The sequence below is a fragment of the Panthera onca genome, chromosome A1, assembly GCF_046562875.1.
Source record: "Panthera onca isolate mPanOnc1 chromosome A1, mPanOnc1 haplotype 2, whole genome shotgun sequence".
Lineage (NCBI taxonomy): Eukaryota > Metazoa > Chordata > Mammalia > Carnivora > Felidae > Panthera > Panthera onca.
Genome location: NC_138339.1, coordinates 63,719,152 through 63,745,635, shown reverse-complemented (window position 1 = coordinate 63,745,635; position 26,484 = coordinate 63,719,152). Strand labels below are relative to the sequence as shown.

Sequence of the window (26,484 nt, the reverse complement as noted above, 5' to 3'; positions counted from 1 at the left end):
CAGCCAGCAGACAAAAGCTGGCTAATTAGGCAGGAAGCTAAGAACCCAGGAGGAAGAAAGGGGATCTGAACAGGAAGGAGATAAAATGATCATTCATTAAGATCTAGAGGGTACCAAGGACTTACACTATTTGTTATGTCAACGGTGTGGCCTGGTTTATTACTGAGGAATCAGGAGCTCAGAAAGGTGAAGGGACTTTCCCAAGGTCACGGAGCCAAGAGGGGACAGGGACGTGATCTCAGTTGCCCAGGTCATCCTAGCCCCAAAGACCCAGAACACCTCTCATTAACCTGACACGCTGGCCTCCAAATGCAACACTCAGTTCCTTCTCACACCAGCCTGGGGGACAACCAGGTCTGACAGCGTGGCCAGATGCACCAGCACTTTCCACAACACCAACATCCTCCCCAGCACCAGCACCTTGCACGGTGCCAGCACCCTCCATAGCACCTTTCATGGCAAAATCAGCTTTAGAAGAACACCTAGGTCCCAGCACTAAGAAAGAAGGAAGGGCTCCTCTCTGCATGCTCCTGTTGTCTCAAATAGCCTGATGAACAGTTTCTCAAGTCTGTGACCCCTCGCAAGAGCCTTCTTGGTTTTAGAAAAGACAAACATTCCAGGTGATTCTTTCAGCCAGTCTTTTTCGGTTCATCTCCCCCGCCCGGTTCTGTCCTCTCATTCTCTCATGTTGCCTCCAGCTGCTCTGTCCGGGTCAGTTTTGAAATGTGAAGCAGGGAGCTGTTCCTCCCCTGTGAAGGTCCTGGAATGAGGGGCAGGTGTCTCCTGGCCAGCCCCACAGTCACCCCTGCCGGTGAGCAAGACCGCGGGGAGGCAGCCCAGCCACTGTTTACCAGCACCACACTCTCTAAGACTAGCTGGGAACTCTCTGACTTGCGGCACCAGTTCTCCAGCACAAAACTCCATCCTGAGTTCCAGGCCATTTACATCCAAGGGCAACCAGACCACCATCCTTAGCCATCTCCCCCAGGCACCTCTCACTCCAGGCATCCCCCCAGCCTAGATCTCCCAGCTCCTGCTCCAGTGGACAGCATGCCCCTGCCCAGCCAGCCAAACGAGACACCAAGGAATGTCCCCAATAGCCCTTTGTTCTACCAGGAAAAAGTCCTATAAATCCCATCTTCAGAACAGCCCACCGGATCCCTGAGCCCTGCTGCAGCCAACAGCTCAGACCCTAGACTCTTCCTAATTGCCTTCAAAGCCTCCTCCCAGGCCCCTGAGATACAGGCCCCCTCACCCCTACAGATATACCCTCCACACCGCCCAGGGCAGCTCTCTTTGAGAAAGCAGAGAGGCTTGTGAATGCTCACTGCTTTACGTAAACAAACGGGGCTCCCACCCACACCCGACAGTCAGTGCTGACGAAGGACAGGTGCCCCCAAACCCAATACCTTCCTTCCTGACTCCCAGGACCAATCGAGTCAAGCTGCATGGTGAGCTTCCGCAGGCCCAGACCCTGACTGAGCCCCTCCTTTTCTTTTAGTTGACCCACTTCTGTTTGAGCGGGAAGTGACCACCGTGAGCAACCTGGCTGAACAGAGAGGCCAGTCTGGCCCAGCTCTGAGCCCTGGCCCTGCCACCTGCTGGCTAGAGGAGCAGGTCACGGTCACTGTCCTGAGCCATGGTTCCCCTTTGAGACACGGAGGGATACATCAGTCTCTCGGGGGCTTATGGACGTTAAATAAGATTAAATGGCAACATACCAAAAGTGCTCAAAGAAGAGGAAAAAAAAATCATCCAGCACCACCCCAGATAACACGGCCACAGACGGCATATGTTGATACATTTCCTTCCACGTTTTTCCCCCCTCTGTTTACTTGTGTGTGTGTGTGTGTGTGTTTTTTCCATAGTTCCAATCCTGGAAAACACACAATTTTAATCTCTGCTTTTTTCACTTAACTTTCTCTCTGAAGTATTTGCCCAAATTATTGTGTGTCTTCATCACCATCATTTTAAAATGACTGCCAAATAAAGAATAATTCCACCAGAAGCTTGTAACACTCTATTTGGTAAAAATAAATAAATAAATAAATAAATAAATAAATAAATAAATAATAAATAATAAATAATAAATAAATAAATAATAATTCTACTTCTTTTCTGATTACTGAAATAATGCATGCTCATATCAAATTTGGAAAGCAGGGAAAAGTCAAAAGAAGACGAAAATATCTCATGGGTAATTCGGAGTTAACTAACAACTCTCTCAGAAAAAGGAAACCTTGAGAAAGTGCCAAAATAGCCCATCATAGGGACACGGGGCTTGTTTACAGAATCCTGAGGAAGTTGGTGACAATGTAGCATTGCTTCAAATATTTTGATTTTATAAATAACACGGCAGTGCACATTGTGGTTCCTGAATCCGGGCATATTTCTGATGGTCTCCGCTGCGGGGGGGCACAGGTCAGCTCACTCTCTGGCCCAGTGCGTCCTTATGCTCCAGGATGGCCCCGGCCTCCCCTGGAAGCTCAGTGCTCATTCTTTTAAGGTCTGCAGTTCAGGCCACGCCCATATTCACCGGGCCCACGCTGAGCCAGACAGGAAAGCTACAGCCCAAAGTAAGAGAACCCGGCCCTCAGAGGTGGGGGAGGTGGTCAGCATCCAAGGAATTCTCACCCTCCCGAGGGATGCATACAGAGGGGCCGCATTCCCTCCCGGGCTCACACACCCAGCTGCGCTAACACAGATTTAGCAGGGAGATGGGGAACGGCTTGTTCACCATATACACACTCCAGTCCCAGGTAACCAACCAAGAGCTGTTTTTACTTTCAAAATCCCCAGTCACGGTTGACACTAAATAGCTACGGTTTGTTGGGTACTTACCATGAACAGATCCAAGGGCTCTGCATGTCTTCTGTACTTCACCCTCCCAGCAACCCTAGTATCACCTCCGTTCGATAAATGAGGTTTGCTGGCTGGGCGCAGCCCCTTGACTGGTCTAAGCTGGAGACAGGGCTCCTACCCAGTCAGACTGCTCCCATATCCATTGTCAGAACCACTGGTCCTAGTAAAATCATGGCTGATTTTGCTTCCTAGATATCTTTTAGGTCTTCCTGTGTCTCTCTATCTGCTTGCTATCCTTGTTCAAGCCACCGTCTCTTTCTACTCGGACGATTGCCGTAGCCTAATAGTCTCCCCACGCTCCCTCTTGCCTGCTGCAGTCCATCAGCCACATAAAAGCCAGCGTGCTTTATTTAAAACCCACTTAAATCATGTCTCTCCCCTCCTTGAAGTCCTTCAGAGGCTTCCTTTATGCTTCTAGCATAAAACCCAAATTCCCGCATATAGTCTACAAGGCCTAGAACTGTCTGCCTTCTGCCCCCTTCTCCTGTCTCATATCTGCCTGATCCCTACCCGCTGCCGACAGTCTCGCCTCGTTGCCCTTATTCCTATTCGAGAGTTGGGACCAGCCTCAGGGCCTTTGCACAAGCTGTGCTCTTCCCAGCTACCTAAGTGACTTCTCCAGGTTATTTCCCTGAGGTCCTCCTTGCACAGCGTGCTTCATGGCTCCTTCACGCAACTTATCACAGTGGTATATACTTATCAGTCCTCCGAGTGAGGAGGACCAAGAAATAGAAAGTCATCCATTTGGTTTTTTCCACTAAGAAGTCAGCTTGTCTTTCCTTTTGTCTTTTTTGCATTTTGTTGCAACCATCCACTGACTGAAATTTGAGGGTTTGGTAAAAATACATTTCCATCATAATTCCCGGGGATTGTGATGGAAAGATAGAGAGACAGGGACAGGCGGAAAAAGAGGAAAGGAGACACATGTATCAATTATCAAATTATCTGAGCATTCCAGTGCAGAAGAGAGCGTAAGTAGTGTTCGAGAGGCAGAGCTTTTGTTATTTGATTAGATTCTGTGCCCCCGGACAGCGTGGCCTCGAGAAATCCTCTAGAAAAAGCCTATGCCATTTCCCACTCTTCAGTAGCAGCAACTCCACTGGCACGAAGAAACTTGAGCTGGCGGAAGCCAGCCTTACCTTTACAGTTTGTGTCACCCAGTCAAGAAACTAACCGTAAATTCAGCGATTTTCGGCACCCGGAACTTTCCTTTGTTCTTCTGTTCAGGCTGATATTCCGTTCTTGTCTTCACAATCACCTGAAATGTTCAGCCAGTGTTAGCACACGTGGAGACTTCGAACACTTCTCTGCTTTTCTTTTTCTCAGTAACTAGAATTTTTATACATCGCACAAAGAACAGAAAATAAAGAACTTCCCTCTCAAACACACAAGAGCGTAGAAAATTCGAGTTATCCGTACTTCCCCATTGCAACAGGGGCAACCATAGGTGACGATTTTGGTCATACCTTTCCAGATGTATTTATATGTGTCTATATGCGTCTATGATGTATATGTGTGCTATTTATGCAAACATATATTTTTCTATGTAACAGGTTCGTGCTTTGTGAATCATAACCTACTTTTATCATACAACAATATACTAACATTTTTTAACCTAGACAAATACGCAATTGTATTTTGCCTTTTGATGGAGCATAATGTCACGGATGCGTACTCTACAATTAGTCCGATGGGTCTCTATTGTTGAACATTTAGGTGGTTTCCACAGTTTGGGTGATGTAAATAAGTTATGATGAACAACCTGAAGCTCAACCTTTCTACATACACTTCACTGCAATTTGATTTAAGGGCTTGCACCAAGAAAAACATAAAGGTCTTTGAATCTCTTGGATCATATTTTTCTGAAGTCTGAATATTTTGCAGAGGTGGTTAATATCTTATCAAGATACGCTGTCAACCTGCCAAGGCATTTATGGAACTGCGTCCCACTGTGTAGGCAAAGCAGAAGAAAAAAGAACCTGACTGATAATCAATAATGATGGCTGAGTGCCATAGCATCAGGAAGAACACCGAAGCTGTCCGAGACTCAGGGCCTCACCTGTAAAACATAGGCAATAGCCATAATCGTCATCCCTATTGAACAAGGTTGTTTTGAGGGTTAAATGAGATGATAATGGGTAATATTTTTGGAATTATTTATTATGTGCCAGAACTGGATCGAGCACTTCATATGCATTTATCTACATACCACTACTATTTCCATTCTTCTGACAAGGAAACTGAAGCTCAGAGATACTAAGTCACTTGCCCAAGGTCACACAGCTAAAAGGAAGCTGTCTTTTAACCATGATCACTCTTACTTCTCGCTGGAGCTTAGATTAACTGCATCTTCACTGAAAACTCCCACCGCGTTTTCCCGGAGACAGCAGTCGATTGTACTGACTCGAGCAAAAATTTCTCCTGTGAAGCATGTTAAGTCTGTGAGGCATGCCATTGACTAAATGTAGCTCAAAAAGGAAAAGGTGGGGAAAGGACTACTTTACTGAACATCTCCCGTGTGGATAACTTCAATATGTTAGTTAAGGAGGCTCGGGGCCCCGCCCATCTAGCCCCTCTCTTCCTCCCCATCATCGAGAACCCATTGACAGATGTCAGTTCTCCTCTTGTATCTCACCTCTCTCCAAACAGCAGAAGCAAGCCCTGGCTCCTTCAGATAGGGAAGTGGGGCAGTCAAATAAAGGTGAGGGCTACTGGGGAGATGGAGTGGATCGTTCTGTTAATTTTTTATTTTCTTTCAGCCTCCTATTCCAAAGGACAGGAAAGCAGACGCCTCTTTGCCCACAGGTAATAAAAGCAGGTCTCCTTCTTTGCAAATTGACTATATAGCAGATAGCAGGCACTGAATATTTGACGTCTGTATCTCAATTCTATCCTGTGGGGTAGATACTGGTACTGTCGGTATTGTAGGGAGGGTATTCACACCCTTTGAATACTAGCTCCGCTAAGCCTTCTGTATCTTTGTTTTCTCATATATAAAATGGGGCAATGAGCATAAACACCTCATTAGGTTGTTATAAGGTTTAAATGAGTTAGTAGAGGATAAGCACTCAGAGCATTCATTCAATAGCAAATGTTTATTTGAACACTGCCTCTGAGAGCTGACAAAGTTTCTTCCCTAGATGTTTGAAGCAGATGTGGAATTGAGCTGTCCTGTACCTGTCAGCCCGTAGGTCCTCCCTACCCAGCCCATCGAGAGCAATGCAAGGACTTCTCAAGAGGAATGCTGTTCAAGCATGCTCCTCCTGACCTCCTTGTCTGGAAAAGAAAAAAAAAAAAAAGGTAGGGGGTGATAGATGAACAGAAGTTTACTGGGTGAGCAAGCCAAGGAAAGACATTTTCTGCAAAGTGAACCATGTGGCCAGAGAAAGAAAAGTGTGAAATACCACGTGGTCTACACAGTTTGCTGTTTGCTTTCATGGGAACTTCAATGGATACATGAGAGTCGGGAGCTAATGTAACTAAGGAAGCAACTGCTTAAAGCATAGCTCATATGCTAGGTGTTTCTATTATTACCTAACTCAATGTTCTGGGTATGTGCAGGTGCTTTGTGAACTTAGAGGCTATTCTACAAATGTTAATGATTCAAAATATTTTGGATATCACTAGATCAACTGTCAGGTTATAAAGTGGTGTGGAAAACGTAGATGTCTGCTCATTCTGATCCACGTTTTTAGAAATATTCACAAGCTGGGAATTATAATGTCTTTTCCCTATTCTCATGTTGTATGTACGTATATATACATACGTGTGTGTGTGTGTGTGTGTGTGTGTGTGTGTGTATTATGATGCATCTTGGTATCTATTTCTAGACATAGTGAATTTCCTGGGCATTGTGTCATGTGAACCATAAGGCTTGGGGCAATAAATGCCTTTGCCTTTTCTGGTAAGTAGTATTCTCAGATGGCCCTCTAGCTTCCTAACCCCACCGTTCCCCACCGCAGTGTATGTGTGCAGGATGGTTTCCTCCCTCTAGAGTGTGGATAGGATGATGGCCTCTGATGGCATAGTTACTCCTCTGGTGATATTCTGCCGTTATAAAACTCCATCACAGCAGACTGGAGAGAGATTCTCCTGCCGGCCTTGAAGAAGTAAGCTGACATGTTACAGGAAGGCCATGCAGCTGGAACCTGAGGGCAGATTCTAGATGCTGAAAGTGACCCAGGCGGACATCCAGGTCATTCAAGAAGATGGGGACCTCAGTCCTACAAGTACAAGTAACTAAATTCTGCCAACAACCTCAGGGGGCTTGGAAGGGGATCCCAAACTCCAGACAAGAAGGCAGAGTGGCAAACACCTTGACTTCAGACCGGTGGGACCCCAAGCAGAGAGCCCAGCTGACCTGTGCCTGGACTTCTGACATACAAAAACTGTGAGATAATAAAATGGTGTTGTTTTAAGCCATTTCCTTTTTGAAAATTTGTTGTCCAACACTAGAAAACTGATGTGCCTTCCCACATGGCCAAGTCCATCTCAACAATCAACCACCTCTTGGGTTGATCCCTTTGCTGCTAGATTTTTAGCCATCAGATCTCGGCCATCTACACATCACGCATCAAACGTGAAGAAGCATTTGTTTCTTCATCCTTTCTTCTGCCCCACTATTTCTACAAACATCTTTTCCAAAGCTCAAAAAGCCCAAAACCATTTTCATCATTCCACATTAATTTAGAAGACCCTATGCATAGCTGACATCTTGAGAAAGATGTCTTCTGATGCCTCAAGATGGGTGACAGAACCTTAAAAATATTACTGTTGGACTGAGATAATGAATAATCATTATAGGCCCTGTCATTCTAATTATCATAATAAACATTTTGTGGTTGCATCTCTGGCATCCATTTAGATCAAAAGTTTCCAGATATCCTTTTGGGAATTCACCCTTGCCCCAGTGCGTGGCAGCCATGTGGTCTGGTCGGGCCGATGCCTCCCTCATGGTAGGAACGGTCCCTTAATTAGGTTAAGCCAATCAGGGCATACCATCCTATTGATCATAGACTTTGATTGGCTCACAAATGGGCATGTTACCCAATTTGGACCAATAGTATAGGAGGCAGTATTGACTAGGGACTTGGGGAAAGAAGCCTCCTTGCTTTTTATGGGTGTTCCTCAAAGAGCATGCTCTTCCTCTGGTTGGTGTATTGAGGACTTGAGTTCTGAAACTTCTGTAGAGATTGTTGTCCCAATGAGGAGGACCCAAGATGAAGACAAAGGTAGCAGGTGAAGGAGGGCAGAGCCCGGAGGAACCTAGGGAAACGGAGATGGGCCTTGATCACATGCTGCCCTCTGGATCATACCTTGTCTGAAGTCCACTTTGGACTCTGCAGTTATAGGGACAAATATATACTCCTTGGACCTTAATCCAATGTGGGTTAGGTTTTCTGTTACTTGAGGTAAACAGCTCTATCTGATGAAAATGTGTTCCAAGAAAAATGAACTGAAAACTGTTAGAATTTAGCAAGATAGCCAAATAAGCATCACAAAATCAATAGGGGTTTTTTTGAGGGGGGTCACCAGCAAAAAAAAAAATCACCTAAAAATATAATGCGTCCACCAAAAGATACAATAAAAATGTTCATGGCCACTTTTTTCATAATATCTCCAAACTGAAAACAATCTAAATGCCCATTAATAGGAGAATGCATAAAGTGCGGTTTATTCATAATAAAATGGAATTCCACACACGTGGGTGAATCTTAGAGACATTACATTGAACAAAAGAAATCAGACACAAATGTTTTCTATATATTATATGATTGATTTCACATATATCAAGTTCAAAATATATATTAAAAATTTATATATTATTTATTTATATAATTTATATATAATATTTACAATAAATACATAAATAATAATAGTATTTATAATTATATACCATATTTCTTCTTAAAGTATCTCATTTACCACTTGCAGTAATGGGAGGTGCTGAGTTTGACAGAGTGGGGGTCATAGGCCTCCTTAAAAACCGTGTCCTGCTTTTTCCCTGAACCTCTATGACTGGCTACTTATGCCCTGAATGACTTTCTTTTTTTGTTTTTAATTTTTTAAATGTTTGTTCATTTTTGACAGAGAGAGACAGAGCATGAGCAGAGAGAGAGAGGGAGACACAGAATCCGAAGCAGGCTCCAGGCTCTGAGCTGTCAGCACAGAGCCTGACGCGGGGCTCGAACTCACAAACCGTGAGATCATGACCTGAGCTGTAGCTGGATGCTTAACTGACTAAGACACCCAGGCACCCCTGCTCTGAGTGGCTTGTTAATGTAAACAGTTATTTTGGTTTTGGAATCCCATTCCTCAAGCCACTGAGTTCAAGCACAGGCCAAGGGTCACACTGGTGACCCATGCTGGTCCTCAGTCATCTCCTCTCTTTAACTAAGCTACCTTTTCTCTAAAAGTAACCCAGGTTATCATGTAATATTTTACCTTGGCCCCTAAGAAAGTGTTAGCTCATTAGAACTCCATATCCACATCAAAAGCAGGTCTTGGCCCATGTACCTAGGCCAAGTAGACAGTCCTCTGCTCTCTTCTTTGACCTCTCAGTATTCTTGTTCACTCCTTCCCCTTGAAACGCCCTTCTCTTTTGGGACCATGGCAGTATCGCTCTTGGTTTTTTTCCCATTCACTGACCAGTTCTCCTCAGTTCCCTCTTCAAGATCCTCCCCCTCTGCTTGACCTCTCAGTGTTAGAATCTCTCAGGGTGAGGTCATGGCCGTGCTTCCCTCCTACAAGTCCCCTCTGAGTATTTGCTCTCCTATTACTTCCAAGTCCATCCTTATCCTTATAACTTAATCCAGACCTCATCTAGAACTCAGTTTACCCTACTGGACATTTGCCCTTGGGCCAACATGCCTAAATGTACCACGTCCACAGCAAAGCTCTTTGTGGATCCACCTGCCTCTCAACATTTCTTCCTCAAGTCATCTCCCCCAAACAGCAGTATTATCCAGGCTAGTGCTCATGTCAAACCAAATACAGGAATTCTCCCATGACTCCTCCCTTGCCTTCACTCCCCAAATCCATTTCAGCACCAGCTCCGGCTTCTCAAGCATTTCTCTGAAATCAATCCACCTGTCCAGTTACATTGCCGCCACCCTAGTCCAGAGCATCATCATCTCTCCATGAATGGTTTCTCTGGCCAGCTTCTTGTTTCCATGCTTGCCTCCCCAAACTTAGGGAAAAGAGTTTTCTAGATCGAGGGAACAGAAGATACCACTATACATTCAGAAAACACTCAGGAGGCTGGCACATGGAGCAGTCACAATGAGTGGTTTTGAGTGGCCAGAACATAGAGCAGGTGAAGTGAGGGGTAAACAGAGCTCTGAATGCCACCAAGCATCTTGAAGATTAACTTGAAAGCAGTGAAAAGCCAAGGAAGGATTATAAACCAGAGAGTGGCTTTCCAGATGTGTCATACAAATAATGGAGAAGCCTCTGCACAGTGAGATACACTAAAAAGATGTGGAGAACAAGAGAAATACAACCCTACAGAGTTATTGGAATCAACTGGCTATTGGGCGTGTCATGAAATTTGATGTTCTGTTCCCGTGGAGGGAAGCCAGAAACACTTCCCTTCTATAAAAGAAGATATGGCAACAGTCGCCTTTTTTTTTTTAGTACTATGAAGGGGAAAGCATAAGAAATGTGAGCCAATCATTAATTGTACCTTGGAGGAATCAGCCTACATAAGCAAAGAAAGAGAGAAGAGAAAATAAATTTGCAAAGAAAGGCTCTATTCTCTGCAGTTGAAAAAAAAAATGGTAAAAAAAACCCCGGAGCCCTGAGCTCCTTGATTAATAACAGAAATGGGGAGGGGAGGGTGGGGAAATGGAGAGAGAAGAGGACACATTCTTTCTTATTATTTAAAGTAGGGTTTTAACAAATATTTGGGAAAAAATGAACCTCCATATTTTCAAATACCATTGTGGATTTGGGCACCGATACAAGTTTGTTTTCTTTTCATATTTTACATCAGTCCCCATTGTCCTGTCAGCGGCTGATATGAAGAACATAATTTAACATAATTGGCATTGTGAAAACGGGATAAATTATTCATCCCGAAAGGACCCCTCGTCTGGATATATTCCCCCTTCACTGGCAAGACCAGATAATACATGGTGGTTCAGATGGCACAAAGTACAGATCATAAAAATTTTAAATACTACTTCCTGGGATTATCAATAATGAAGAGGTTCCCACATGGAGAGGCCCCAGGATTGGCAAGAACAATAAATTAAAGTGCAGAAGTGCTGACAAGGAGCAAGATTGTATTTTTATGAGCTGGACTTGCACGGGCTGAAAATAGATCTAAGCTGCACCCTGAAGCTCGTCTCTGCAGCTAAGAGAGAAGTTCAGAGCAGGACAATGAATCTGCTGAGCACCTACTGTGTGCCGGGCACTATTGCTAGGGACCCTAGTGATGTGTTGTTGTTGGTTAATTCTCCTAACTCTCCTTACAACGTTCTCCCCAATCTTCATGTAACCCCTTTAAAGTCATTAGTGTTCCCATTTATTTTCAGATGAGAGAATTTAGCCTCAGAGACGTCAGCCACTTGCCTATGACCAAATGACTGGTAAGTGGCTGAACTGGTGGTTCAAACTCAAGATCCCCGTGCTCTTTCCTATCGTTGACTTAAAGTGGGTACCCTCTGCCACTGTGCCAAAAGCTTTACAGCCTATTTCTCAGGAAACCCTCTCAGTCAGTCTGAAGTAGGAGTGATTATCCCCATTCTACAGATGAGGGACCTGAGTCCTGGAGAGCAGAAATGACCTCACCACCTCACACACGGCTACTAAAAAGCAGGGCCAGACCTTGAATGTAAGCTTTTGGCTCAGCGCCAAGTACCACCCACTAAGAATGTCACCTTTCAAGAATTATCACCTTCTGATTCTGCTTTCATGGCACCTGACACACATTAGGAGCTCCATGAATTACTGTTGAATGAATGAGTCCTATCTCTAAAGAGACAAGGTGAAGTTGATCAGATGGGGCCTGAGTACTTCGCTGGGAACCTTTTCCCAGCTCCCCCGCTCACCTCTTAACCCATACTCCGTCTTTTGGGCTTTGAGTCTCTTTCTCTGGGCCCTCAAAGCTTGGCGAGGGCTCAGAACAGAGTAAAATGTTAGTGCTCAGAGGACATTAGTGGTAGTATTGTCCAACCCCCTCTCTCACAGGGGAGATGGGAGCCCAGAGGGGGGAAAGGGATTTGCTGCCCTTTCTGACACAGAAAGATTGGGTCAGAAGCAGGACTCTAGTATGGGTCTCGTCACTCCCAGTCTAGGGCTCTTTCCACGGGATCAGGTCTCCTTTCCTTGCTCAGAGGCAGAATGGAGGCTGGGCCACTTGGGCATCAGATGCACCAGCTGTAGTCCAATAAGACTACGTGTGTCCAACTCCGTGGCAGTGCATAGCATGTGGCCAGATGACGGACCCTCCACCCAGTCTTCTGCGGGGAAGGGGGAGGCTTCCAGCTCCTGTTATGAGCAGAAACTAGATGCCTGGGCCAGAATCCTTAGACTAGAGGTCCGCAGGTTTGCCTCTGAGCCTGTCCTCTGTGGTCCAGAGGCCCAGCCCACTTCACCGCTCAGCACTGCTTGTGGTCTGAGGCCAGCCCTGTGCTCTCCACAATGATCCTGATTCTGGGACTCAGCTGCTGAGAATGGTAAGAATAGCAACAGCAACAAGAAAAATAGCCTTGCATTAGCATTTACTCCGCGCTGGACAGCCGGGTGAACATTCGACTTACATTGGCTCATTTCGCCCTTAAAACAGTTCTCACGGGAAGAGATGATTGTCCTCATTTTTAACAGCGAGGAAACAGAGGTACGGAGTGGCTAATAAACTTGCCCAGGGTTGCACAGCAAGTAGGTGACAGAGTTAGGTTTCCGATTCAAAGCGCACTGCTATAATGCCTTCCTCCACATGCTGGGACACCGGTTTGTTCCTTGTGTGAGTGTGCGAGTCACTTCCATGCTCCAAGACTGTCTCACCATCTGGGAGAATGGGGGTGACTTTTTAGAAGCAGAAAATCTGGTACATGCTCATGGTAAAAAAAAAAAAAAGAGTATGAAAAATAGAGAATGAAAGCCTTCAAACGGGCCACCTTCCAACCCCTATCCCTACTCCCTCAACATTGAAGGGTGTCTTGTGAGTCTCTCCAAACCTGTTTTGTGAAATTAAGGACAAAACATACACACAGATGTGTTTCCACAAATAGGATGACTCCATATCATGCTCCTTAAAGCTGTTTTAACGGAGCGATGTCTGTCACTCCTTCCACATCACACAAGCAAGAATGCTTCGTTCTCACAACAGCCACTTAGCCTTCCACAGCCGTGCACTCAAGTTCATCCCACCCGTCCAAGCGCGTCGAACATTCCAATTGTTCACAGGCCTTTTTTTAATACATAAGCCTTGGCGTACTTGAAAAAAATATACCCCTAAGGTCACTACCTTCCAGTAAGAAGCATACCAATCAAGTGGTATCTATAGTTTAAATTTTATAAGCGATGTCAACACACCCTCTGCAGAACACTGCACCACATTATGTAACCAACAAGAGTGTGCCGAGAAGCTCTGCTTAGCTCCAGACATTAGCTCTGCTAACAGCACCAGACGTTACCAAACGTCATTTGGGGATTTTTTTCTTTTTTGCCAATCTAATAGGTAAAAAGTTATATTTTGCTTAAAATTATTTTTTTTTCATTTTTTAATGTTTATTTTTGAGAGACAGAGCACGAGTGGGGGAGGGGCAGAGAGCCAGGGAGACACAGAATCCCAAGCAGGCTCCAGGCTCTGAGCCGTCAGCACAGAGTCCGACGCGGGGCTCGAACCCAAGGACCGTGAGATCGTGACCTGAGCCGAAGTCGGACGCTTAACCGACCGAGCCACCCAGGCGCCCCTAAAATTATATTTTTAAATTGTAATTTCATATATGCTTAGTGGTCATTTTATGTCTATTTGATGGAATTGCCTGGTCAGAGCCTTTGCCCCAATTCGGGGTGATTTATAAACTGTTTCTTGAGAGTGTCTGAAGAATAGAATAAGGGGGCTCTGTGAATCTCAAATCTGCAGAGACGTGCACTTCTGCTGCTCTCTAAGGAAAGGCTGATGGTTCTGTGATCCTGTGTTGCAGAGAGAAGAACCCTCTGATAAAGCCACAAGAGAGGCCAAGAAAGCACACAGGACTCAGTGACAGGAGAGGCATTTTCTTGGGCCACATTCGTCCAGGTCCACCCTGTTGGGCCCCCCTGTACCCTCACCTTGAAAACCCCATCCTTCTCAGCATCTTTTATTTTTAGAGTCATCGTCCAAAAATGTGAACTTCAGGAAACACAGTCAGGATGTCCAGTGAAAGGTAGGAAGCTATACTAGTATATCACCATCTGTGTGCCATTAGACCATTTTCATGCTTTTTCCCCACAATAGCCCTGTTAGGTAGGTATTATGCTCATTTTACTGTAGGACACACACACACACACACACACACACACACACACACACACATACACAGCCCAGAGATGCTAAGCAACTTGCCTAAAGCCACACAGTAAGTAAATAGCTTAGCTGAGACCCAAACCCAGGCCTCTGGGGCTACAAAGCACCTGTGGTTTACCACGCAAAATACAAAGTGTACCAAACATCAATACTGGATCTCCAAAAGTCTGCATTCCTTTCCTCCCACAAGCAGGTGAGCCAGCCTCGTCCAGGACATAAAAGACTACTGATTACTAAATCAGTAGAAAGGAAAGGAACGTTTGCCCACAGCCTGGTTGCTAGCTTGCCAAATACATGATTCATCTGGGGCTTTGCCAAGGTGGAGTTGTGTTCATTTGTGGCTTGCTTTCTGCAGACCTGCCGCCCATTCGTTGGCATCTCTTAGCGCACCTGTGTGCAGGTCTTGGTGCATTGATCCTTTGGGTGTCCTAGGACAGCATTTCACCTCTCTGAGTCTGTTTTTGCATCTGTAAAATGGCCATAATGCTTGCAACCTCACAGATGGGTTGTGGGGACATCCGAGTTACTGTGGTCACTTAGATACACCAAAGGCAGCAGGGCCCTAAAGGCATGTCCTACAATATGGTATCTGCAGACGGATGTTCCAGCCTCTAGAAAGCTTGTGCTCATGGGCTGCAGAAGCCACCCAACTGCTTGGATTCAAGTCTATTCCTACATCTGTCAAGGGGAGAAACTAAAGCCCAGCTTTAGGCTATGCAAGGGACAGGGGACCTTACTCGGCCAGCATTTCCCACTGCCCGTTGCATGCCAGGCTGCACGATGAGGCACAGCCAGGGCCCTCAGGCCCTAGTGGGCAAGTACCCTCAGTGCCAACCAGACACCAAGTCAACCTAAGTCCGCCCCCCTCCCCATTCCCACTGTCACTGCCCTAGTGCGTGCCACCACCACCTCCCTCATGAACATGGCAGTGGCCTTCTAGCTGACTTCCTGCCTGCCACTCACTTCTCTTCTTCACCACTCATGGGAGGCATGGTGTAGGAAACCCAGTCACCTCTGTCGTGGGAAAACTACTCTGGTTTTGTAAGAGGGATACATGAGAAGGAACAAGGAAGAGGAGACCAGGAGACCCAGCATGGGTCCCTCGTCCTTAGGGTGGCCCACAGCAGCCAGAGGAATCTTCCTCAAATAGAAACCTGATCCTATTATTCTCCTACTTTAAACCCCTTCAGAATGTACACTGAGCCCCCCATGAACTTGGGCCCACCTCACCTCATCTCTCAAATCTCTCTCTCTCACTCAGAATGCCCAGCCAACCGGGCCTCCTGCCTATTCTTCCAACTCCCTCAGTGCCTATCCACATGCATGACCCTCTGCCTCTACTCCCCTTACCACCCATCCCCCAGGTGTCAAGGAGGGACCTTCCCCAGGAGGACGTCCCTTGACCAGCCTGCGTCACAATCAGGTCTCTTGCGCCTTATCCTTTCTCACATCACAGCCCCATATTCCTTCCTTAAGAGCCCTTCCTGCAGCTTGCGTCCCTGTACAGCTGTTTGTATGATGGCTTGCTTGAAGTCTGCCCCATTGGACTGGAGACTCCGTGAAAGCAGTGGTCCTGCCTGACTTTTCATGGTTGGCTATGCGTAGCTTAGCACAGTGCCTGGCACATGGAAGGCGCCCAAGAAGATCTGCTGGATGAGGGAGTGACTGAGTGAGTGAATACCTTCTATGTTGATAAGTAAAACCATAGCTATAAGTATGGGTGGTTAGGCAAGGTGCCCAGAAGAGCTGCCATCTGAGCTGGGTTTAGGAAGATGAGTTCTGGCTTATTAGGCAAAGCGGTGAGAAGGGCATTCTGGGCAGAAAGAATGGCCTGTGCAAGGAGGAGGAAGCAGGAACCACTCTGGAGAGTGTGGAAAACTCGAGGGTAGTGTTTCTCAACCCTGCCACTGTTGACATTTGGGGGGTGCATCGTATGCACTGTAGGATACTTAGCAGCAGTCTTGGCCCCCACCCACTAGATGCCAATAGTGTCCCCCCACCTACAGTTGTCACAACCAAAAATGTCTCCAGACATTGCCAAATGTTCCACTGAGGGGAAAATCACCCTCCACTGCTCTAGGTAGGTCTGACCTGCTGGTGTTCAAAGTACAAAGTAGGAGTGGTGGGAATGGAAGCCAGTGGGCAGAGAAGGATTTGCCAAGGCCAGGATTTGAGGACTGTAGACTGTGCAGGTGACTGAAAAGGGTTTTCATGAGAGAAGGGCCCGGTCCCATCTCCAGGGAGGCTTCCTCAGGTGCAGTGTGGAGGTGGGATGCTGGCCTCTCTCCCCTCCTGAGGCAGGCACCAATCCCTCCAGTATTGGGCAGGGAGGGAGCACTGGAGGCCGGGATGTTCTCTCTGGAGGATGGTGCCCAGGCCTCACCTGCTGATCCAGGGAGCTCAAGGAGGAGCAGGGCCACAGATGAGAGTTTGAGGAAGCATTCTTGGGGGTGGGAGGCTTCTTGTTATTGAGGGCAGCACAGTGCAGAGGGAAAAATCGGGGTTTCAGGTGCACTGGGATTCCAACCCCAGCTCTCCCACTCCGTCTTTGAGGCTTGGGCAAGTCACTCTATTGACCTGAACCTCAGTTTCCCCATCAGTGAAATGGGTGCACTATCCACCCCCCAACAGAGCCATTGGGACGATTAACTGAAATAATGGATGTGAATGCCTTGTGAGACCCATTCCCAGCCCAGAGACAGGGCTTCAGACATGCTCATTTCTCCAGTTAGCTTCCGAAAGGTTTCCCCCTGAAACTCCGTCTTCATACTAAAGCACATTTAGTGAACAAACCTAAAGACGATTGTCACTATCACACACCAAGCACACTCTGCATTTTACATTTTCAAAAAAAAAAAAAACAACAACATTATTCAACATGAGGGTTAAATATACTTCCTTCTGATGTGCCCATTTTCGAACACTCACCATCTGACTGGAACCTAACCAAAGAACTAAAAACTGCATCAGGACTCACTTCACCTTCCCTACAGTCCTGTGACTTGAGTCCCGATACCAGTATCCCCACTTTACAATGAAGAGGCTGAGGGAGCTTAAGAAACTTGCTGCAAGACATCAGCCAGGGCAAAATAGTGAAAGGTGGGGCAGGGCCAGGCTTCAGCATCTCTGCTGCCAGCTAAGCACGTGGAGGACCCCAAGTGCAAGTTCACTTCTAACGCATCCGTTGTCACGTCGGGGGGAAATGTGTTTACTCCTGTGAATATTATAAAATCAAAGCGCTAGCATGGAAAACCGCTACGATAATTTCCTGCTCAGACAAGAGGTCTAAGGGAGGAGAAAAAAGTCACATGAGTCACATTGTTAGATGGGCAACTGAGCTCAAGCCAAAGCCCAAGTCGGTGGACTCTCAGGCCAGCTGGCTCCTTGTTTCTGCTGAAGTGGAAGCTTCTGGAACAACACTACTTGGGTTCTGGGTTCTCTAGACATTGCCAGGATGCTCCCTTAACTATGTGCTTTGGGAAGTTACTTTACCACTCCATGCTTGAATTTTGTCATCTTCAAAAATTAGATTAAAGTAACAATTCCCTTATTTAGTCCTATGAACTATTGAAAGGGTGAAAGAAAAGTGTGTGTGTGTGTGTGTGTGTGTGTGTGTGTGTGTTAGTGTGTTTACATACAGCTTAGAACAGAATCTACTTTTTAGGAAGCACTTGAAAATTATTATTATTATTCTTGTATAGTTACTTTTGTGCCAGGTATCTTACATATGAGGCCATATCTAACTTTGTTCTGACAATTGTGAGGTAGGGATGATCCTCCCCACTTCACAAAGGAGGAAATTGAGGCGCCTGGTAGGAAAACTTTGTCATGAATGTCTGTGACGAGCCCCTGTTAGGATGTGTCCCTCTAGGGATTTGCATCTTCCAGAATGCATTGCTTTCCCTTTCCATGCATTCAGGTCCCCAATGTATTTGTCCTTCAGGCTTTGGGACAGCTTTTCGGTACATCTGGATTGGACACTCAATGGTTATTATGCCTTTTCCTCTCTAAACCAGAGAAGAAAGTCCCCAAAAGTGAGAGGATGGAATGGTGTTGGAGTAAAGGGAGACAGAGGCCATGGTATCTCTGGATGATTTGCAGGTGTTTATAGGCATTGGGGGAGGGGTGACCTCACCACAATCCGTTTTCCTTGCACACCTTTAAGGGACATACAGGTCTTCCAGGCTATAGCTGTTGGCAGAAGGGTAAAGATTCTTCCCAAAGCCTCACAAAACCTTGAGAAAATATCTCCTTTTCCTTCTCCAATTTCCATTATATCTGGGTTCAGATTCCAGCATTGCTGCTTACTCCTGTCTGTAAGGTTGGATGACTAACCAAATTTCTCTGATCCTTCACCTTTTCACCTATAAATTTGTGTGCATAATCCCTGACTCCCATGGGGAGATGTGCACCTACCACAGTGATGCTCAACTTTGGCTGCACACAGGAGTCACTTGGGGAGATTTCATGAATACTGATGCCTGGGTCTCACGCCCAGAGCTTCTGATATAATTGTTCTGGTATGTAGCCCAGGTATCAGGATTTTCAAAGCCCCCCCCCCCCCGCCCAGATGATTCTAATACGCAGTCAAAAACTGAGAACCTCTGCTATTCCTGTAGCAGATACCTAGCTAATACTGTTCTTTCACATTTCTTTAGTGTTAAGTGCCTGTTCACATTTTATTTTTAAAAGCCTTATCAGTCTCTCATGATGGCTCAAGGATCCTTTATCTCTGCCACCCCCATGTACATTCTCAGATTGACAACCTCTGCACTTTCAAAACAGATGACTCAACCCCCAGCCAATCAGCCAGGCCCTTTATCTAGCTTTGGCTCCTCTTCTGTTCATTGGCTAGAGCCAATTGGTTAAGACACACAATGCCCTCCTGGAGATGCCAATGAGAAAATCAAACAGATGGAATGATCCATTGTTTGCTCTTCAGCCAGGGAACTATATCATTTACCTCCAAATCTAACTCTCACAGTGTGCAAAAGCTCGCATTGCAAAACCCCAAGTTCTCTCAACTGGATCTTAAACAATAATGTTTCTCCCACCTCTGTCCACGGAATGACTTTTGTATCAGTGCCCACCTTTGTACAAATGCCCACCTCCATTCTTCATGGACTACTCCCATGTCAGGAGATGTGCCATCAGCCAGTCATTCATTTCCAGCCACGCCTCCCCCAAAGATGCTCTACTCTAGTCATGCTATTTCTCCAAAGCTCTCCATGCTTTGCCTATGTCTTAAATGTCTTTTCCTCCTGTAGTCTATCTGGAAGATTTTTACTCACCTTTACAAGCCAAATTCAAATGTTCTCCTCTGCAGTTTACCTAATCTGTCCTTCCAGCCCCCTTCCTCCCCAACAGAATTTAATTGTTTCCACCCCTGTGCTCTCACAACCTGTGATATTCTCAGGTATAGCATTTACCCTGATGCATTATATTAAGTATTTTACTAGATGGGGATTTTGTCATTTGTCTTTTCGTAACCAACTTGTAGCGCAGGGATAGGGCCTCAGCAGGTGCAAACTAAATGCTTGTTGGACTGCATCCAATTCTCTGTCCTCAAATCTATACCAGTGAATTTTTGAAACACCTCCCCCAAATAATCAAGACAATTTTCTCTGCCACCATCTACAAGCTTATTAGCCCTCATCTGCTACGATAAAACTTTAAAAAAGAAAGATTAATTTTCTTGCCCATGTATGTATATGTGAACAAAAAATGAGTAAACACTTACCATAAACCTGAAATAACATGAGAAATGTCATGTCTCTGAAAGGAATAACTACATTTTACAAGAAAGGGGACATATTGGGCTGAGGGAATGAAAGGTTTGGAGAGGTGGGATTTTTTTTTTTTTTTTTGCTGCTTTATTTCCTGAGGTGGGGGAAGCATGAGGGACCGATGGAGAGAGGAGTATCTGCTTTACCTTTTCCGGAGCAGGCAGCTGTAAGTGGTTAACCTCCAAGGGAGTGATGAGAGGGACGGTCTGGAAGCCATCCTCAACCGAAGGCGGCTTGGTTCCCTTCTCACTGGGGTTACTGTTCAGCTTCACCATCCTTACACCTTTCTTCCCAGACCTAAGGCAAGCAGTGGGGTTCTAGTTACAGTAGGAGGTGAGGCAGGGAAAAAGAAGGCTGACGACAGAGAAAAAGCGCTGTCCTCAACAGCTCACTCGGCTTTCAATATAGAGATCAGTCATCTATCTATCTTTTGCTAGATTTCCTGACATGATTCTCATTATCCAGTAAAACTTCTTTAATCATCAAAATCTGCCACCCACCCATGGGGTTCAACAGCCTTAAAATTCGGGAAACTCAAGGAAAATCCCAGACTTACACAAACAATATACAAGCTTTTAAAAAAAAATCCAAGACACTAGAGCTAATACAGTCATATAATCTCAGTGAAAAGCTTATTTGTACTGCAAAATTAAATCCCATTATTCTGGGTCACTCTGCAGTATGATAAATTTCACCTTACCACCACACCTTACCACCTTGCTATTTTATTATGTTGGCTTTGCTTCAGCAATCTCCCTAAAATACAATAAGTACATTCAATGTCTCTATGTATACTGCACCCTTTCACATGATATGTAGGTTGTACAGGAGGTACAATTTCCTAAAACAAAAAAGGACTGGCTTGAACCTGATCCTCTTATTCAGCCATGGAATTCCTCCATTTCCTCAATAGCGAAGGGCCATTTTTTTTTTTTTTTTTTTGCTTCCATGGAAAGTTAGCAACCCCCACATTGCAAGATTGCCAACTAAATAAACAAATCGCATATATTTCTCTCAAGCTCCTTTGGAAGTCAAACGGTACTCCCACCCCAACCCTAGAAGCCCAGACAACTGAATTTCTCTTGTCAATCCTGATGATGGAACATTATTAGACAAAATAGGGTTGTTGTGGAGGTGAAAGGGATGGTAAAGGGTCGGAGGATATTGAGCAGTGGTTATAGCAAAAACAAATGCCTACTTACTGTGATGCACTCTTGGGGGGTCAGAGCAGATTCAAGCCAATTTGAAGAGGAGGAGGACGGCCAGGAGTCCTCCCTCCTCAGCCCGAGCTCGTGGTGCTGAAAGGACAGCGCCTTGCCTGTGTCTGGATTGGGAGTTTCTGAGAGCGAGGCGCGAGCGAGAGGGGAAGAGCTCCTGGCAGCTGCCTGCCTGCTCCCTCACTCGCGCCCCCTCCCACCGGGGAACGGGCTCCCACACCATCTGTCATCTGGCACCACCTGCTGTTTCTCATGCATGGCCACAACCAGGGCATGGGACAAAATGGTTTCAAGAAGTGGGAGGGATTCTGGCCATAATAATAGTAGTAATAATAATAATAACCATATAACAAGCAATCCTTGAGTCTTTAGAAAAACGAAAGGAGACATATTCATTAGGAGGAGGGACCACCTTTTAAAATCTTCCAGAGCAATATTCTGAAAACCCAAATGGTACAGGACCTACACTGTGCTCTGACCTGGGGTAAGGAGTGAAGGGGAACTAATATTTATTGGGTATTTCCCATGCAGTGGGCACTTTTCCAGTCTCTTTCAGACTCTTTCCCTCATTTGCAAAACGTGATGGGGTTAGTATGAGGTGTGAATGTGATAACAACAGGAAGGGAGCTCAGAGCAGGTAACATGGTGAGCACTGCATGTGAGAAGCTACTATACTCACAATGCCACTATAAACACACAGGTCAGCTAAGGTCGCATAGCTGGTATAGTACCAGGAACTGAAAGTTGAGCCCTGATCCATGGCCACAGATGTTTGTATGCAGTCCACACGTATACTTTCCAGGTTGGTGTCTGGAATCAGGGAAGGCAAAGTCCTAGACTTCAAGGTCTCTAAAGTTCTGACTGTGAGGATCTTGGACATTTGTATTCACTCCCCGCCTCCATTTCTTTATCTCGGATGTGGGAATAATAATTCCTCCCTTGCAGAGTAGTTGTGAATAAGAAAAGATTGTGCTCAAGGAAACCCTTTAATATAACTCTATTAGTCTATAGACTATAGACTATTACTGTAATAGTCTATAGACTATTATTCTCCTATTGAGTTCTGAAAAATATGTTTGACAGTTGAAAGCAAAAATATGACATCTTTATGAGGTTTTCCATATGTATAGATGTAATATATAAGATAAATGCAACATAAAGAAGGGAGGATAAAGGGACCACTATGGTGGTAACGTTTCTATACTCTAAGTGGTAAAGTATTGATCCCCACTAAACAGTGAAGTTAGCTATGTCTATTTTAATCCCCAGCATTACCAAAAATATACAAAGGTCAAAACTGCAATAAGGAAATTTAAATGGAATACTAAAAAATTCAAATAACCCCAAAAAAGGCAGGAAAGAAAAAAAGAGGAACAACAACAACAAAAACAAAGAAAACAAGAAACAAATAATGAAATAATAGTCTTAAATCCAAACTTAGCATTGTCATCCAGAGTTGACAGTTTAGAGTTTAATCTTGGTGTTGTATATTCTATGGATTATGGACAAATGTGTAATGACATGTATCTACCATCAAACTATCATCCAGAATAGTTTCACTACCCTAAAAATTCTCTGTGCTACACCTATTTATCCCTCCCTCTCCCCTAATGCTTGGCAACCACTGATCTTTTTACTGTCTCCGTGATTTTGCCTTTCCAGAATGTCATATAGTTGGAATCAATAAGTTGACTTTTTAGATTGGTCCTTTCACATCATAAAATGCATTTATGTGTCTTCCATGTCTTTTCATGGCTAGATAGATCATCTTTTTTTTTTTTTTTTTTTTTTGGCACTGTGTAAGATTCCACTGTCTGGGTGTACCACAGTTTATCCATTCACCTACTAAAGGACATTATGGTTGCCTCCGCATTTTAGCAATTATGAATGTGGCTGCTCTACACGCTTCTGTGTGGGCATGAGTTTTCAACTTCTTTAGGTAAAAACCAACAAGTGCAATTCCTGGATCATGAGATAAGAGTACGTTTAGTTTGGTAAGAAACTGCCAAACTAACTTCCAAAGTGTCTGTACCATTGTCCATTCCCAGGAGGAATGAATGAGAGTTTTCCTATTGTTCAGTTTTTTTTCTTTGTTTTATTGTTGAGTTTTCTTTTCTTATTTCTTACTGTTGTTATTCTTATTCTATTGTCATTCTTATTCTATTGCTATTCTTATTGTTTTTATTTTTTATTATTGTTTTCTTATTGTTGAGTTTTGAGGATTCCTGTATATATTGGATAACAGTTCCTTATCAAATATATCTTTTGCAAATATTTTCTCCCAGTCTGTGGCCTATCTTTTCATTCTCTTGACAGTATCTTCTGCAAAGCAGAATTTTTTAGTTTTGCTGATGTCCAGCTTATCAATTATTTCTTCCATGGTTCATGCCTTTGGTGTTGTATTTAAAACATTACCACCAAACCCAACATCATCTAGATTTTCTCCTATGCTAACTTCCAGAGATTTTATAGTTTTGTGTTTTACATTTACGTCTGTGATCCATTTTGAGTTCATCTTTGGGAAGTGTGTAAGGTCTTCATCTAGATTAATTATTTTGCATATGGACATCCAGTTGTTCCAGCACCATTATCAAAGATCAGTTGACTATATTTATTTAAGCTTACTTCTGGGCTCTCTATTTTGTTTTATTGGTCTATTTGCCTATTCTTTCTCCAGTAAAACACTGTTTAGATTACTGTAGATTTATAGTAAGTCTTGAAGTCATATAGTGTCAGTCTTCCAACTTTGTTCTTCTTTTTCAATATTGTATTGGCTATTCTGGATCTTTTGTCCCTCCACACAAACTTAAGAGTTAGTTCATTGATATCCAGAAAATAACTTGCTAGGATTTTGATTGAGATTGCATTGAATCTATAGATCAATAGAAAATCTGGCATCTTGGGAAAAACTGAGACATTTATAATATTGAGTCTTTCTATCCATAAACATGGAATATCTCTCCATTTATTTAGATCTCCTTTGATTTCATTCATTATATTTTTATTTTTCTCATACATTCCATATATTTTGTTAGTTTATATCTAAGCATTTCATTTTTTGGTGATACTCTAAATGATATTGTGGGTTTCTTTAAAAATGTTTATTTTGAGAGAGAGAGAGAGAGAGAGAGAGAGAAAGGGAGAGAGAGAGCACAAGTGGGGAAGGGGCAGAGAGAGAGAATCTTGAGTAGGCTTCATGCTGTCAGCACAGAGCCTGATGAGGGGCTCGATCTCATGAACCGTGAGATCATGACCTGAGCCAAAACCAAGAGGTGGATGCTAAATCAACTGAGCCACCCAGGCACCCTGGTATTGTGTTTTTAATTTCAAATTCTACTTGTTAATTGGTGGTGTATAGGAAAACAATTAAGTTTTGTATACTAACCTTGTATCCTGCAACTTTGCTATAACTGCTTATTAGATCTAGGAGTTTTGTTGCTGATTCTCTCAGGTTTTCTACGGAGACTATCAAGTCATCTATAAATAAATATAGTTTTATTTCTTCCTTCCCAATCTGTATACCTTTTATTGCCTTTCATGCCTTATTGCATTTTATAGGACTTATAGTATGATGTTGAAAACACAGTAATAAGACATCCTTGCCTTGTTCTTGGTCTTAGTGGGCAGTTTTCTAACATTAGGTATGATATTACCTGTAGGTTTTTGTGATGATGTTCTTTATGAAGTTAAGAAGTTCCCTCCCCTCTTACTAAAAGTTTTTATCATAAATGAATGATGGATTTTGTCAAATGCTTTTTCTGCATCTGTTGAAATGAACATGCAATTTTTCCTCTTTAGCCTGTTGATCTCCAAATGTTGAACCAGTTTTGCATACCTGGGATAAATGGTTGTGTGTATAATTGGTTGTGTGTATAATTATTTTTATACATTATTGGATTCAATCTGCTAATAATTTGTTGAGGATTTTTACATCTATGTTCATGAAAGATATTCATCTGTAGTTTTCTTCTTTTGTAAACTCTTTGTCTGATTTTGGTATCAGGGCAATGTTGGACTCACAGAATAAGTTAGGAAGTATTCTCTCTGTTCCTATCTTCTGGAAAAGATTGCAGTTAATTGGTATAATTTCTTCCTTTACTGTTTGGTAGAAACCACCATTGAATCCATCTGGGCCTGGTGCTTTCTGTTTTGAAAGGGATGGGCTACATGGGCGATGGGCATTAAGGAAGGCACTTGTTGGGATGAGCCCTCGGTGTAATATGTAAGTGATGAATCACTAAATTCTGCTCCTGAAATCAATACTACAGTATATGTTAACTAACTTGAATTTAAATTAAAAAAAAAAAAAGGTTATTATTGATTCTATTTCTTTAACAGATATAGATCACTTAGACTATTTCTTCTCGTGTGAATTTTGGTAGAGTGTGTCTTTCAAGGAATTGGTCCATTTTATCTACATGATTAAATTTGCGGGCATAGAGCTGTTCATAGTATGTTTTATTATACTTTTAGGGTATATGGAATTGTAATGATGTCTCATTTTTTATTTCTGATATTAGTAATTTGTGTCCTTCATTTTCTTTTCAGGTAGCCTGGTCAGAAGCTTATTAATTTTATTAATCTTTTCAAGAACCAGCTTTTGGTTTTGTTGATTTTCTCTATTGATTTCCTTTTACTTACTTCTTCAGATATGTATTGGCCCTGTTTTCCTTCTTCTTATTTTCTGGGATGCTAATTACATGTATGTCAGACCTTTTCCCAACATCTCTTAAGGGAAAGTGTCCATTTGTTTTCTCTATTGTCCATGTGTTTTTCTTTTTCCTCTTCATGCTTTAATCTAGATATTTTCTGTTTGAACTATCTTCCACTTCTCTAATTGGCTCATAGGATTTTTATGGGCTTTTTTGTTTAACTTGCCCAATTCCCTGGCAAATTGTCTATTGAGTTTTAATTTTAGTTATTTAAAGATAGTCTTTATAGTTCCTTTTGTAGATGTCAGGTCTTTGACATTTTGCATTTTATCACCTGTTTTCTTAATTACACTATTCACAAATATTTCAAAGTCCATGTTTGATCATTCTAGTATCCAGATCACATATGGACCTGGGTCTATTACCTTTTTATTATCCCTTGGTTGACCCTG

The 26,484-nt window shown here is 43.8% G+C and overlaps 1 protein-coding gene across 2 annotated transcripts in view; it reads right to left on the bottom strand.

Moving 5' to 3' along the window:
- NSG2 (neuronal vesicle trafficking associated 2) overlaps positions 1–21,531 on the bottom strand; it is a 56,554-nt gene extending 35,023 nt beyond the window's left edge. For both annotated transcript variants that reach the window (XR_013555645.2, XM_060635057.3), the window contains exons 1-3: positions 21,366–21,531; positions 20,310–20,460; positions 4,037–4,120 (exon numbers count right to left, since the gene is read on the bottom strand). Coding sequence is in view for 1 of the 2 variants with exons in the window: in XM_060635057.3 (XP_060491040.1) it covers positions 4,037–4,120; positions 20,310–20,438 (213 nt within the window). In the remaining variant the exon portion in view is untranslated. The remainder of the gene's footprint in view (positions 1–4,036; positions 4,121–20,309; positions 20,461–21,365) is intronic.
- Between the last annotated feature and the right edge of the window lie 4,953 nt (positions 21,532–26,484).